We start from the raw sequence: 16,490 nt of genomic DNA, 5'->3' as shown, positions 1-16,490 counted from the left end.
CACGTGCTTCATGCGAATGTGATCAATGGTTGGGCAGAGATGCTGGTCAGCTCAGATGGACAACTGAAAGCAAACCCCAGCAGGCAGCATTCAAAATGCCCAGGACATTGAGATGAGTGTGAAATGTGAAGGATCCACGTGTGAAAGAGTGCTTGCATGAGATTCTGAAAGGCCCTGCCACACACACACTTTTCCCTCCAGCATCACTCGTGGGCTGGCTGCTCCCTCTGTGGTGAGGGGTCTCCTGGGCTGCTTATTTCCACCTCTTCAATGGAGGAGGAGTCCTTTTGGCTGCAGATGAGGATGTGGATGGAGCTGAGGGACCAGCTGGCTGAAGGTGTTGGTCCCTTGGCAGAGCTCCCTGTGATCCAAAGTAGAGATAATGAGTGCATGGCAGCAGAGTCAAAAGCAGGAGAGAGACACTGTCAGTGCGTTGAGGGAGGGATGATGTGGTGCTGGATCCTCAAGTGGGTGTTCGCAACCGACCTCACCATCATCACAGGCACAATCCACATCCTCACCAGTCATGCTCCTCAAAGTGATTGAGGGGCCTAATGTGGGCTACTCCACCTCAGATCTGGGACCTCTCCCTGCTGATGTAAGTAGGCTTCTTCTGCATGGGAACAGATAGAGAGAGTGTGAACAGGATGCATGGCACGGTGTGGAGTGTTTGTGTGGTGAGCAGAGTCATGGATGAGATGAGGATGTGATCTCCAGAGGATATGAGCCTGATGGAGATGTGAGGGGTTGTGTGAGAGTTAGCGGTGTTGTCTCTTGAGGTGTGAGATCCCTGTGGATGTGCGATGGGTTTGTGAGTGTGAGAGTTGAGAGTGATGAGAAGAGAGACTTACCCTGGTGAACAAATGAGGCCATTCATCCTGTAGCGGCACTGGGTGGCTGTCCTCTTTTGCAGGGCATTGGCGCTGACCACCGCCTCCCAAGCCTGGTTGGTGATGACGCTGCCCACCCTGGGGCAGAGCGGGGATAGAGGACATCCCGGCGAGCTTCCACGGCATCCAAAGGGCGTTCCAGTGATGCGTCGCTAAACCTGGAGGCTGCAGTCTTCTTGCCTTTCGTGGGCATCTTCCCTGCAGCCGTTGTGGCCTGGAAACCCTGAGATGTGTGCGTGTGGCCGGATTTAAATATGGTGCCCGGTGTGATGAAGCGGCGAGATGATGGTGCGGTGGGTGAATGAGAGCCCGCCCACCATGGAAATGGCGTGTTTCCCAGGAAGGATCATTAATGTGGCGGGTTTGGGACGTGAAAACCCACCATCGCGGCCGGCGGGTAAAACATCGTTTAACCTGCCCGCTACCGCACTTAGTGTAAGTCTGGGATGATCCCACTGATAAACTTTGCTCATCTATCCTGATGTTTTGCTGCTGTGTCTAGTCATCTGCGTATTATGTCTAGCGGCCATGGTGAGATTCGTCTGGGTGGGTTAGATCAGGCCTCTGGGTGCGCATTTGAAAATAACTCTCACTCCCCGAACGGCAGAGGAGGTGGGCTTTTTCTGAAACAAGTGTACAAGAACGAGCCAACACACACACACCGCATGATCCAAATTCTGATTCATTGTCAAATACTGAAGAACCTCACTGCTCTAAATGAAAATCTGCATTTTGACAATCGCACTTCTGCATTCCTTATATCGTTTGGTGAATAACAGAATAAGTTTCCTGTTGAGGGAGAGGCTGATGAAAGTGGCTAAAACTTTCAGAGTGTATAACAGCATGCTCTTGGTCAAGGTGTGAATTTTGAACAGTATGCGTCTGCACATTTTGTGGGTGAGAACCATGAAGCACATTGGAAATATGTGAGATTCAGCAGCAAAGTTTCCGATCTATAATTGGAAGTGACAAATATCAATTTAATAAATGGCAGGTTGAATGCAAGCTTTAACATTGTTATATTAGGAGTTTATCCCCGTCGCAGTGTAATGCTGGAGCTGTCATCTAATATTGAACATACAGCTCATATTGTAGTCTAGCTGTTATATCTTTGGCAGGATCTGATTTCAGCGCTCTATGAAGCGGATTGGATACTTTTGTAAAACGTCCCATCAACCCACAAGAAAGAACCCAATGTTAGGCCACATGGGTTCTGCCATCAGATGAGTATTTGGACCACAAATGAATGTAATGCTTCTGGAATACAAAATACAGAATATCAGATACCTGCGCACATGTTGAAAAATACTGACACTGAGGGTCATATACTTGATTGCTATCCTCTCATTAATCTTTATTGACCATGACGGCGTGAGAGCCTTTGGCCTGATATTCACTCACGACGTCTATTACCTAAAACTGTACTCAGTATTTTCATATCCTTTATCTTGATATTTGTTCTTTCTGCGCAGAAGGTCTGACAGTTTTTACTGATCTCAACAGCACCAATCCTGTTTGTTGTCCTTTATGCCATCTCCCATCACGCTTCAAGCTTTGTGAAGCGAGCTGCTGAGGAGGTTCCAAGGGCAGAATTCCCAGTGTGAAGTACTCTTACAAATTCAAAACTACCTCAAACTGTGCACATTAGCAGCAAGCACCATGGGGTACACCTAGGTCTTAACTCTGGTGTAGAGCGGAGGTAGCCAACTGGTGTGCCGAGGCACACAGCTCAACCGTGAGGGGGCCCTCCAAGTGCACCCTGAAATAAGATTCATAATTCAAATCAATGAAATAAAACTAATCTTGGTCTTCAGCTGCGTGGCTGGAACCTCCGAGTCCCGGGGAACCTTGGGCCTCACTCACCACGTGGAATATTTTTTGCAGGCGTTGCCCAAAATTTAAAAATAACTATTTGTAAAAAGGGGAACAAAAAGGGGTGATGATGGAGGAGAGAGTTCATGATCTAAAATTGTTGAATTCAATATTCAATCCGGAAGGCTGTAAAGTGCCTAGTCGGAAGATGAGGTGCTGTTCCTCCAGTTTGCGTTGAGCTTCACTGGAACAATGCAGCAGGCCAAGGACAGACATGTGGGCAAGAGAGCAGGGTGGAGTGTTAAAATGGCAAGCGACAGGGAGGTCTGGGTCATGCTTGCGGACAGACCGAAGGTGTTCTGCAAAGCGGTCACCTAGTCTGCATTTGGTCTCTCCAATGTAGAGGAGACCACATTGGGAGCAGCGAATGCAGTAGACTAAATTGAGGGAAGTGCAAGTGAAATGCTGCTTCACTTGAAAGGAGTGTTTGGGCCCTTGGACAGTGAGGAAGGAGGAAGTAAAGGAGCAGGTGTTGCACCTTCTGCGATTGCATGGGAAGGGGGTTGAGGTGTTGGGGGTGATGGAGGAATGGACCAGGGTGTCACGGAGGGAACAATCCCTACGGAATGCCGGCGGTGAGGGGGTGAAGGGAAGATGTGTTTGGTGGTGGCATCATGCTGGAGTTGGCAGAAATGGCGGAGGATGATCCTTTGAATGCGGAGGCTGGTGGGGTGATGTGAGGACAAGGGGGACCCTATCATGTTTCTGGGAGGGAGGAGAAGGTGTGAGGGCAGATGCGCGGGAGATGGGCCGGACACGGTTGAGGGCCCTGTCAACCACCATGGGTGGAAAACCTCGGAGTCCAACTCCTCACACCCCGCTTCCTGTAAGGACTCCATCCCATTATCTCAGTTCCTTCGCCTCCATTGCATCTGTTCTGATGATGGCACTTTCAAAAACAGTTCCTCTGACATGTCCTCCTTCTTCCTTAACCGAGGTTTTCCACCCACGGTCGTTGACAGGGCCCTCAACCGTGTCCGGCCCATCTCCCGCGCATCCACCCTCACGCTTTCTCCTCCCTCCCAGAAACATGATAGGGTCCCCCTTGTCCTCACTTATCACCCCACCAGCCTCCGCATTCAAAGGATCATCCTCCGCCATTTCCACCAACTCCAGCATGATGCCACCACCAAACACATCTTCCCTTCACCCCCTATCAGCATTCCGCAGGGATCATTCCCTCCGGGACACCCTGGTCCACTCCTCCATCACCACCTACATCTCAACCTCCTCCCACGGCACCTTCCCATGCAACCGCAGAAGGTGCAACACCTGCCCCTTTACTTCCCCTCTCCTCACCGTCCAAGGGCCCAAACACTCCTTTCAAGTGAAGCAGCATTTCACTTGCACTTGCCTCAATTTAGTCTACTGCATTTGCTGCTCCCAATGTGGTTTCCTCTACATTGGAGAGACCAAACGCAGACTGGGTGACCGCTTTGCAGAACACCTTTGGTCTGTCCGCAAGCATGATCCAGACCTCCCTGTCGCTTGCCATTTCAACACTCCACCCTGCTCTCTTGCCCACATGTCTGTCCTTGGCTTGCTGCATTGTTCCAGTGAAGCTCAATGCAAACTGGAGGAACAGCACCTCATCTTCCGACTAGACACTTTACAGCCTTCCGGACTGAATATTGAATTCAACAACTTCAGACAATGAACTCTCTCCTCCATCCCCACCCCATTTCGATCTTCTTCTTTCAAATATTTTTAAATTTTTATATATTTTATTCCCTGCCCATTTCTATTATTATTTTTAAAATTTATTTCCATTCATTGTTTTATCCCCACCTTTTAGCCTATTTCGATCTTTGCCCCACACTGTCCCCTACACCCACCATGACCACCCCCCCCCCACCCCGACACTCGGGCCATCTGTCACTTGCTCATCCTACTTTCTACTCTTAATGTCACCATTAGCCCCTCCTTTAGCCAGTATCACCACCATCAACACCTCTTCGACATCTTGTTCATGACATCTTTAAGCAATCTCTCCTTTGCCTCCACCTATCACTGGCCTATCTATTTGGCTCCATCTGTCCCACCCCCTTAAACAGTATATATTTCACCACATTTCTCCTTCTCTTTGGTTCTGAAGAAGAGTCATCTGGACTTGAAATGTTAACTCTGTCTCGCTCTCTCTCTCTCCACAGATGCTGTCGGACCTGCTGAGTTTTTCCAGCAATTCTTGTTTTTGTTTTGGAACAGTCATGTTCTGCTTGGCATGGCTGAAGAGCTGACATTGTGCTTATAAGTTGATGTTTGAGGGCATTTATTGTGTAGTGTGGTGCGATTGACCACTGTTTGCCATGGATTACTTCTTGAAGAGAAGTGAAGAAACCCGCTCTGATTCAGATGGGGGAAGAGAAACAGAACCTCAGGAGAAAGAATTGATATTTGTACACAGACAGTGACAGCTACTTGGCGTTTGGACTTTTGTGGACTGGCGGTGCCTCTTGCCCTGCCCCAGAATGCCGAATTTGCAGGGAGAAGCTCTCAAACACTGCAACGGCACCAAGTGAGTTGAAGTGTCATGTCAATACAAAACACGGTTCACTCTCCTGCAAGGGTATACAGCATTTCAAGCGCCTGAGGGAACAAAACATAAAGCAAAATCAACGTAGGAGTGTGCGCAGGTCCGGAATAACGCGCAGGAGGTGAGTGACCTGTAGCTGAGCTGATAGTGAAATGAAAGAAGCTGCACACCATTGCCAAACTCCTAATTCTGCCACGTGCAGAAGTATTGTGAGAGTAATGTTGGGGGCTGATGCCACCAAAGAAATGGACAAGTTTCCTCTTTCTGATATTAAACTCAAACGGCGTATTGATGAGATGTCAGTTGATATTGAACAGGTGCTTCAAGAGAAATTGGAAATGAGTGGAAAGTTTGTCCTGCAGATCGATGGCTGCCCAGGTGTTAGCGGACACTGCCGAAGGCTGCCCAGATGTTAGCGGACACTGCCGATGGCTGCCCAGGTGTTAGCGGACACTGCCGATGGCTGCCCAGGTGTTAGCGGACACTGCCGATGGCTGCCCAGGTGTTAGCGGACACTGCCGATGGCTGCCCAGGTGTTAGCGGACACTGCCGGCTCTTAGCCAATGTCAGGCATCTTGATGGGGATTCTATCAAAGAGAATTTCTTCTTTTGCAAAGAACTGCTCAGTCATGTAATCGGAGAAGAAGCCTCTGGTGTCGCAGCTGCTTATGTGGAAGAGAACAGCCTTAACTAGACCGAGTGCAATTGTATCTGCGCCGACAGAGCAGTTCCATGTTGGGAAAAGTCAAAGGATTCATGAGTGAGGCAAAGATCATGACCCTGACATCCAGCTCGGCCACTGTATCCTGCATCGTGAAGCTCCTGTTACTAAAACAATGCCGCCTGAGTTAACTGTGGCATTAGACCTAATGGTGAAAATTGTGAATTGTGTAAAATCATGTCCGTTAAAATCACGCTTGTTTACTATTTTGTGTGAAGAGATGGGAGTTGAGTACCAGGGTTGACTCCTGCACACACAAGCACGATGGGCATCTCAATGGAAGGTCCTTTCCCCTGTTTGAGCTTTTTAGCTCTGTGTGAATTACCACACACAAGATTTAATCTGTGATGATTCCTGGTGCGCTAAACTTGCATATCTTTCAGATATAGTCAGCCATCTGATTATGTTGAATGTTAAAATGCAGAGGGTGTGGGTGTGGGTGTGGGTGTGGGTGCAGGGGTGGTGGGGGTGGTGGTGGGTGGGTGGGAACAAGAACATTCTGACTGCCTCAGGTAAACTTCAAAGTTTTGGATCAAAACAGACCCTTCAGCAGGAAAAAGTGGCAAGTGGATCGACTGAGATGTTCAAACTGGTATCAGCGAATCCTGCTGGCAAAACCATGCTCAAACTCATCTCCACACATCTTAAAACACTACAGGAGAACTTCGAATGCTATTCCCCCCCACGAGGATGGAAGACTTTGATGGGGTACGTGATCTATTTAGTTCGCTTTCTTTTGAATCATCAAAGAAGTTTTCATTAAAAGAACAAGAGGAATTTGCAGAGCTCAGATTGGATCATTCACTGAAACTAAAGTTTGCAGAGATGTCTCTGGACACATTTTGGTTGCTTGCAGGACAAGAATATCCATCTATTTCAGATTGCGCTATAGCAGTACTCTCACCGTTTCCCACAACCTACCAGTGCGAGTAAGCGTTCTCACCACTGGCTGATGTAAAAAAAAACAAAAGGAGGGAGCACCTGTCATTGGAGCAAGACCTGCGAGTTGCCCTTAGAGCAGCTTGTCCCGGGGTGGAGAGACTCTACTCACAGGGGCAGGCCCCAACCAACACACTAAGATCATCAGAATGCTGCTGACTACAGGATCTCCTTCATTTCTCATCTTTCACATTGAGAAATACAGACTTTAAAAAACAAAAAAACCAATTGAAATCCTTAATGGGAAACATTTTTAAATTGTGTGCATTTTCAGTAAAAAACATTGTATTTGACATGAGACTGGTGATAAGATTTCCATTGTAAACTTCTTAAACCAACAAACATTGTATTAGGTGGTGGCTTGACATGTTTTTAGGAGGTTTTAAAGATAAAAGGCTTTTGCTAGAGTTGGGGAAAATAGGAGGTGTGACTCAGATTTTTATGTATAAGGTGTGCTGTGACATATAAAAGGTTGGGAGCCACTGATGTAGAGGACAGTAGCAGAAGGGAGTCAATAGCAGAAGGATTGGTACAGCTAGTAGCAACAGTAGAATCTCACAAGAACAAAGTGACAGCTCACCAAGGAAGACACAGGTGAATTGAGCGATTTCTTGGACCCAAAGCCCAAATCCAGGAACAATATCAGCCTATGAAAACTGTACCAGTGACACTCAACTTTGATTCCCCATGGCTCTTTCCAGGGTGTGGTTGTGAGTTGCCATTGACTGCTCCACGTGTGTGTGACTCTGCATGTTGGTAAAACATTAAAATCATTGCCAGCACACAGCATGAGAGACTGACAGCGATTTTTGAAAACTGTGACTCTTCTCGGGTACAGGACATGGCTGTTTCCATTCAAGCAGTAAGGAGCAGTGTCTTTGCAGGGAGGGTAGCATCAAATAAATCATCAAATGGTCAGCGAGCACCAGAAAGTCATTATGAACTAAATGTTCAAATTCCAGGGAGTCCCACAATTGAGGAAATTGTAGGCTTCCCACTTATTCCAGGGTAAGCGGTGCTGGTCATTCTTGGAGACACCTATTAATTACTTGTGATGTAGATCATAGCAGCTCCTTGATCCACATGATCCCAGTCACATGGAGCAGACATTTCCAGGTAATTCTGTTTTTGTTTTGGATTTCCAGCATCCGCAGTTTTCTTGTTTTTATCTCCTGTGCTCAGATGGTTCTGGTGTTTGAGGAGGTGGGGGATGCTGTTGTGTACAAGGTTTCCCTGAGGGAGTGGAAGGATGATGTGGTATCCTGTGTAACACACAGCAGAGCTATATCAGGAATATGATCAACACCTAACAGGGAGTAAGAGGGTGATAAAGAAATATCAGATGGTTCACAGTCAATGTGGGAACCAGCATGCAGGCATTGTGAGGAGACGAAAGATGATTTCTACCACACTGGTTGTATTGACTGTTTTCTCACAGACAGGACCAGTGACATTATGACTTAACCCCAGGTAATGTCATTAATAATGCTTCCACTGTCCTTTCCACCCACAGGAAATTGTTAACACGATATTGGACAGTGGGAGAGTGGGACCCAGTATCGTTTTTAAAGGCTGTTATGGAATCAGATTGAAGCACCTGAAGTCTGATGAGGTATACTGGCTCCACCCTGATCTCACGGTCAGTGAGGTTCAAGCAAAGTATGAGAGTCTTCACCATGAAGCTGAATGGAGGTATTGGCATTTCCGAGAGTCAGAATTGTTTAGTTGTCTTTCAGCGACCCATCTTCTCGTGTTTTAGTAACCTTTATCAACCAAGTCATTCCCTAACTCCTGTGGTACATTACAATCTGTATCTCACTCCCAGGTATCTGTTTTATATATATATATATATATAAACCACCTTGAATCCCATGATTAGATTCCAGACTGCAACTCACTCCTGGGTATCTGTTATTCTATATATAAACCCCCCGAACCACTCAATTAGATTCCAGTCTGTAACTCACTCTCGGGTATCTGTTATTCTATATATAAACCCACCGAACCCCTGGATTAGATTCCAGTCTCTAACTCACTCCCGGGTATCTGTTATTCTATATATAAACCCCCCGAACCACTCAATTAGATTCCAGTCTGTAACTCACTCTCGGGTATCTGTTATTCTATATATAAACCCACCGAACCCCTGGATTAGATTCCAGTCTGTAACTCACTCCAAGATATTTGTTATTCTATATATAAACCACCCCGAACTCCTCGATTAGATTCCAGTCTGTAACTCACTCCGGGTATCTGTTATTCTATATATAAACCACCCCAAACACCTCGATTAGATTTCAGTCTGTAACTCACCCCCAGGTATCTTTTATTCTATATACAAACCACCCCGAACCCGTCTATTAGATATCAGTCTGTAACTCACTCCCGGGTATCTGTTATTCTATATATAAACCCCCGAAGCCCTCGATTAGAATCCAGTCTGTAACTCAGTCCCGGGTATCTGTTATTCCATATATAAACCACCCCAAAACCCTCGATTACATTCCAGTCTGTAACTCACTCCCAGGTATCTGTTATTCTATATATAAACACCCCAAACCCCTCGATTAGATTCCAATCTGTAACTCACACCCGGGTATCTGTTATCCTATATATAAACCCCCCGAAACCCTGGATTAGATTCCAGTCTGTAACTCACCCCCGGGTATCTGTTATCCTATATATAAACCATCTTGAACCCCTCGATTAGATTCCAGTCTGTAACATATTCCCGGGCATCTGTTATTCTATATATAAATCCCCTGTTCTCCTCGATTAGATTCCAGTCTGTAACTCACCCCCGGGTATCTGTTATTCTATATATAAACCCCCTGAACCCCTCGATCAGATTCCAGTCTGTAACTCATCCCCAGGTATCTGTTATTCTATATATAAAGCCCCTGAACCCCTCAATCAGATTCCAGTCTGTAACTCACCCCCGGGTACCTGTTTATTTTATATATAAACCACCCCGAACCCCTCGATTAGATTCCAGTCTGTAACTCACTTCCGGGTATCTGTTATTCTATATTTAAACCACCCCGAACCCCTCGATTAGATTCCAGTCTGTAACTCACTCCCAGGTATCTGTTATTCTATATATACACACCCTGAACCCCTCGATTAGATTCCAGTCTGTAACTCACCCAGGGTATCTGTTATTCTATATATAAACCCCCTGAACCCTCGATTAGATTCCAGTCTGTAACTCGCTTCCGGGTATCTGTTATTCTATATATAAACCCCCTGAACCCCTCGATTAGATTCCAGTCTGTAACTCACCCCCAGGTATCTGTATTCCTATATATAAACCGTCCTGAACCCCTTGATTAGATTCCAGTCTGTTACTCACACCCCCGGGTATCTGTTATCCTATATATAAACCGAACCCCTGATTCCAACAAACACCAAATCCAAATGTCCCACAGATAACGAAGTTGAATTCCTACATTAAGTTGCAGCTGAGTGAGAATGTGGAGTTAAAAGCAAAGAACTGTGGATGCTGGAAATCCAAAACAAAAACAGAAACAAAAATACCTGGAACAACTCAGCAGGTCTGGCAGCATCGGCGGAGAGGAACATAGTTAACGTTTCGAGTCCTCATGACCCTGAAGGGTCAACTGTACTCTCCTCCGCCGATTCTGCCAGACCTGCTTTGGTTTTTCAGGTATGTCTGTTTCTGAGAACGTGGAACTTGTTACCACGGAGAGTGGTTAAGGTGAATGGTACAGAAATACTTAAGAGGAAGCTGGACAAATATAGGAGGCAGAAGCGAATAGAAGGTTATACTAATAGAGTTAGAGACATATAAATAATAAAAGGGTGGTAAAAGCAAGAGTATGACCAAAAAGGGGATTTACACATGGAAGCAGGGGGCATGGCTGAGGTACTAAATGAATACTTTGCAACTGTCTTTACCAAATAAACGATGACACACATGCCATTGTGAGACAGGAGGTAATTCAGATTCTAGAAGGGTTTAAAATTGACAAGGGGGTGGTTTTGGATAGTCTGTCTGTGCTTAAATGATGAGGCACCAGGACTAGATGAGGTACTGAGGGAAGTGAGAACGGAAATTGCAGAGACACCGGCCATAAATTTTGTCTGCCTTAGACTCAGGGGAGGTGTCGGAAGACTGGAGAATTGCAAACATTACACCCTTGTTCAAAAAAGGATGTTAGGATAAGCCCAGCAGCTACAGGCCCAGTCAGTTTAACTTCGGTGGTGGGCAGGATTGTAGAAACAATAATTCAGGGCAAAGTTAATAGTCAACTGGGCAAACGTGGGTTAAATAAGGGATGGATTTTTTAAGGGTAAATTGTGTTTCACTAACTTGCTGAAGCTTTTTGCTGAGGTAACAGAGAGGGTTGATGAGGGTTATGTTGTTGATATGGTGGACACATGGACTTTCAAAAGTTGCTGGATAAAGTTGCTCACAACAGATTTGTGAGCAAAGTTCCAGCTCCTGGAGACAGTGGCAACATGGATATGAGATTAGCTGAGCGACAGGAATCAGAGAGTAGTGATGAACAAAACAAAAATAAAAATACCTGGAAAACCCAGCAGGTCTGACAGCATCTGCCGAGAGGAGCACAGATAACGTTTCAAGTCCGTATGACTCGGTGAACAGTTGTTTTACGGACAGGAGGAAGGTTTGCAGTGGAGTTCCCCAGGAGTCAATGTTGGGACCCTTGCTTTTCGTGATATATATTAATGACCTAGACCTCGGTGTACAGGGCGCAATTTCAAACTTTGTGAACGATATAAAACTTGAAAGTATTGTAAACCATGAGGATGGGCTGAATGGCCTCCTTCTGTGCTGTAACTTTTCTATGGTTCTATGGAGGATAGTGCAGAACTTCAAAAGCACGTAAACAGGCAGATGAAGTTCAGAGCAGAGAAATGTGAAGTGATTCATTTTAGTAGAAAGAGACAAAGATGATATAAAATAAAGGGTACAGCTCTAAGGGGGCTGAAGCAGAAAGGACCTGGGTATATATGTGCATAAATCATTGATGATGACAGGACAGGTTGGGGAGTGGTTAATAAAGCATACAGTATCATAGGATTTATTAATGGAGTCATAGAGTACAGATGTTAAACTTGTATAAAACACAGGTTCGGCCTTAGCTGGGGTATTGTGTCCAGTTCTGGGCACCGCACTTTAGGAAGGATGTGAAGGCATTGGAGAGAGTGCAGAAGAGGTTTACAAGAATGGTTCCAGGGTTGAGAAACTTCAGCTATGAAGATAAGTTGGAGAAGCTGGGACTGTTTTCCTTGGAGAAGAGAAGGCTGAGAGGAGATTTGATAGAGATGTTCAAAATCATGAGGGACAGGGTAGATAGGGAGAAACTGTTCCTGCTCATCAAAGGATCGAGATTGAGAGAGCGCAGATTTAAAGTATTCAAAAGAAGCAAAAACGATATAAAAAAAACTTTTCACACAGCGAGTGGTTTGGGTCTGGAATGCACTGCCTGAGAGTGTGGTGGAGGCAGGTTCAATCGAGACTTTGTAAAGGGAATTAGTCTGTATTCTGAAAAAGAATGTGCGGGGTTATGGGGAGAAGGCAGGAGAATGGCACTAGGTGAATTGCTGCTTCAGAGACCCAGCACAGACACGATGGGCCAAATAGTCTCCTGTGCTGTTACAATTCTGAGATTTTGAGATGAAGAAGATGGGAGGAGGCTCGAATGGGGCATAAGCACTGGCATGGTGTGGTGGGGCTGAATGGCCTGTTCCTGTGCTGGAGGACTAAAATGGCAGCATCCCTTCCTCCCAGGGTGATCGTCATATTTCTCAATGTTTGTTGCTAATGTGCAAACTAACGAATCCTAGAATCGTTACTGCACAGGAAGAGGTCCTGCAGCTCATTGTGTCTTTGCCAAATCATGTCAAGTCTATGATTACAAATAATCAATACATTTTTGATTTTTAGTTGAATTTAAAGGAAATGTCTTCCTGAAACTTCTTGCAGGTATGACCTGAGGATTCGGTTCCTTCCCAAAGACATCATGAATAGTTTTAAACAAGACAGAACCACGCTGTTGTGTTACTATCAGCAGGTCAGTGAGGTTTTTTAAAATTAATTTACAGAGTGTTGGCTGGGCCAGCATTTATTGCCAATCCCTAGTTGCCCTTGAGAAGGTGGTGGTGAGCTGCCTTCTTGAGCCGCTGCAGTCCATGTGGTGTAGGTACACCCACAGTGCTATTACGGGGGGAGTTCCAGGATTTTGACCCAGCGACAGTGAAGGAACGGCGATATATTTCCAAGTCAGGATGGTGAGTGACTTGGAGGGGAACTTCCAGGTGGTGGTGTTCCCATCTATCTGCTGCTCTTGTTCTTCTAGATGGTAGTGTTCATGGGTTTGGAAGGTGCTGCCTAAGAAGCCTTGGTGAATTCCTGCAGTGCATCTTGTAGATGGTACACACTGCTGCTAATGTGCATCGGTGGTGGAGGGAGTGAATGTTTGTGGATGTGGTACCAATCAAGCGGGACTGCTGTGTCCTGGATGGTGTTGAGCTTCTTGAGTGTTGTGGGAGCTGCACTCATCCAGGCAAGTGGGGAGTATTCCATCACACTCCTGACTTGTGCCTTGTAGATGGCGGACAGGCTTTGGGGAGTCAGGAGGTGAGTTACTCACCACAGGATTCCCAGCCTCTGACCTGTTCTTGTAGTCACAGTATTTATATGCCTGGTCCAGTTCAGTTTCTGGTCAATTGTAACGCCCAGGATGTTGATAGCGGGTGATTCAGTGATGATAATGCCATTGACTGTCAAACGGCAATGATTGTATTTTCTCTTGTTGGAGAGAATCCCTGGGCTTTGGGGTCTCTGGGGTAAGGGATCATGCACTCTATGCATTAATCTGCCCCTAGGAGGACAAATAAAAGGGGTGATTGTGATTGGCTGAATGGTGGCTCTGATTTTGTTACTCCTCCTTCAGTGAGGTGGCAGGCAATGCTCAGCATCTACTACTTGGCATCCCATTGAGCTGGGGCTTGTTATGGGGGAGGGAGCACCTGATATTCAGGTGCTAACATGCTACATGTCTGCACTAACTGAACACTTTGATAAATTAAAGAACAAGATTAAAATTGTTTAACTTTAATTTTGAGCCTAGAAAGAAGAGGTGAGGTACTCAGGACACTCCTGTTTGATAGCATTTCTGAGAGTGCAATGAATCTCCATCATCTCCACAGGTACGCAGTGATTACATGCAAGAGGTTGCTGGCCAAGTGGATCAGGAAACAGCCTTGAAACTTGGCTGTCTCGAGATCAGGTAACATTCCTTATCTGGGATACTCTGCTGACCCTGTGCCTTTCTGTCCTCTGTGTTAAGTTCTATGGAATGGTATTGTGCAGAGTCACTTTCTGTACTCTATAATATCTCCAGTGCTGCATGAGATCCCAGACAGAGGCCTTAGCTGGACTGTCTGGCCTTTGATGGTTAATGGGAGGATGGGAGATGGACCACCTTAACTCTGAACCAAGGTCATAGAGTCACAGAGTCATAGAGGTCTACAGTACAGAAAAAGGCCCTTTGGCCCATCGAGTCTGCGCCAGTCAAACAAGTACCTAACTATTCTAATCCCATTTTCCAGCACTAGACCCATAGCCCTGTATGCCATGGCGTCGCAAGCGCACATCCAAATACTTCTTAAATGTTATGAGTGTTTCTGCCTCTACCACCCTTTCAGGCAGTGAGTTCCAGATTCCCACCACCCCTCTAAACCTCCTGCCCCCTACCTTAAATCAATGCCCCCTGGTTATTGATCCCTCCATCAAGGAGAAAAATTCCTTCCTGTCTACTTTATCTATGCCCCTCATAATTTTATACACCTCTATCATGTCCCCCCTCAATCTCCTCTGCTCCAGGGAAAATAACTCCAGTGTATACAATCTCTCCCCATAACTAAAACTCTCCAGCCCAGGCAACATCCTGGTCAATCTCCTCTGCTGGGTGGCGAAACTATGCTGAAGCTCTGTTGTCAGATACGAAGAAGCCAAAGCCATGTCAGGGAGCTAGAAGAGCCCAACAAGAGGAGAAATGTCATTTTGTTTTCAATCCCAAACTTGGCCGAAGCCTGAAAAGGTTAGTGATTGGGGTGGCCACTCTTGTGCCTTCCCTTGATCCTGCAACCTATAAGACCACTGGACCCACTATAGACTTGATGGGCTGAATGGCCTCCTCCTGGGCCATGATGACTCCAAGGCTCTGTTGCCACCCTTGTCCTGGTGGCCCCCTGGTGGTGATCAGAGAAACTGGACAGTCTTTGGGCTCCCACGCGCCTCGAACGTTTACCTGAAGTGATGGGTAAAGGAGTGAATGTCGAGAGTACAGCTGAGGGGCATCACCACTCACTCTTGCCTCATTTCCCAATTCTGGGGAAGCATTAAGCCTGGTGCAGAGTGACATAAGTTGGTAAAAGAATTCAACTGAGTTGATGCAGAGAACGTGTTTCCTCTGGTGGGAGCATCATTTTAAAATTCGTGCCGGGTCTTACAGGAGCTCAATCAGAAAGCATTTCTTCACTCGGAAAACAGTGGGAATCTGGAACTCTCTCCCCAAAACCCTTCATGGCCAATGGGGGTCAAGTGAAATTTCAAGACCGATGTAGACTTCTGTCAGGTATGGGAGTAAGGGATGTATAGTAAAGGCAGGAGAATAGAGTTTAGGTCACAGATTAGCCATGATCTGATTAAATGGCAGAACAGTCTCGAGGGGCAGAATGGCCTCACCCTGTTCCCATGGGCTCTGCTGTACATAGGGATGGAGAATCGAAACAAACTGTTGACTGCGTAGGTCTAAAGGTCACCTGGTGACAGCCTTGCTCACTCCAGATCTCTTGGTATCAGAAAGTTGGTGGCCTGGAAGATTAAGGAAAGGGATACAAAGTAAATTTGCAGAAAAGAAGGTCCTGATTGTCCCAGGTCGGGTAACATAAACAACACATCGACAATAATTCACTGTGAAGCTGCAAAGCCCTGAAACAGAGAGATTCCTTTCAGACTGGATGGGGAGTCCGTTTGATCGCAGTGTTCCTGACTCGCTGATCAGTAAGGCTTTAGTTTCTGATGGAAACAGCGTCTTTGGGATCTAGGAGTTTGCAGTCTCACTCAGCTGACTGAAGAAAGGCTGGTGATGAGGAACGCTCTTAAGGAGCAAGAAGAAAATTAAAATCGCTGAGTAAAAATGGGAAAAACATCGCTGTGTCTTCCACAAGGAAGTTAAGCAGCATTGAGTGAGGTTATAACAGAACCCAGTCTGATGCCACCTCCCTGTAACAGGAGCCCAGGAGGGAAACAGCTCGTTATCAGGTCATGTGAAATAAACTGTCAATGGGGACTCGCAGCTTCCTTTAGCTCAGGACATCTTTTCTATTCTATTAACTGTTGTACGTTGTGTTAGCGATTGACTAGCCAAGAACACTCTGCTGCTGGACTCCAACTTCATCGCCCGGTCATTATTCCAGCCACCTTTGATTGGCTGATATGGGTCAGCGATGCTGTGACACGAGTAAGATTCTTATAATC

The 16,490-nt window shown here is 46.1% G+C and overlaps 1 protein-coding gene across 5 annotated transcripts in view; it reads left to right on the top strand.

Moving 5' to 3' along the window:
- Positions 1-16,490, top strand: part of ptk2ba (protein tyrosine kinase 2 beta, a) — a 225,795-nt gene that overhangs the window by 108,058 nt on the left and 101,247 nt on the right. For all 5 annotated transcript variants that reach the window (XM_041174678.1, XM_041174712.1, XM_041174692.1 and 2 more), the window contains 3 exons: positions 8,469-8,647; positions 12,930-13,017; positions 14,156-14,235. In XM_041174678.1, coding sequence (XP_041030612.1) covers positions 8,469-8,647; positions 12,930-13,017; positions 14,156-14,235 — 347 coding nt within the window. The remainder of the gene's footprint in view (positions 1-8,468; positions 8,648-12,929; positions 13,018-14,155; positions 14,236-16,490) is intronic.

The sequence above is a fragment of the Carcharodon carcharias genome, chromosome 2 (genome assembly GCF_017639515.1).
Source record: "Carcharodon carcharias isolate sCarCar2 chromosome 2, sCarCar2.pri, whole genome shotgun sequence".
Classification (NCBI taxonomy): domain Eukaryota; kingdom Metazoa; phylum Chordata; class Chondrichthyes; order Lamniformes; family Lamnidae; genus Carcharodon; species Carcharodon carcharias.
Note: the sequence above shows the minus strand (reverse complement) of the source record. Positions and strands in the feature narration are given on the sequence as shown.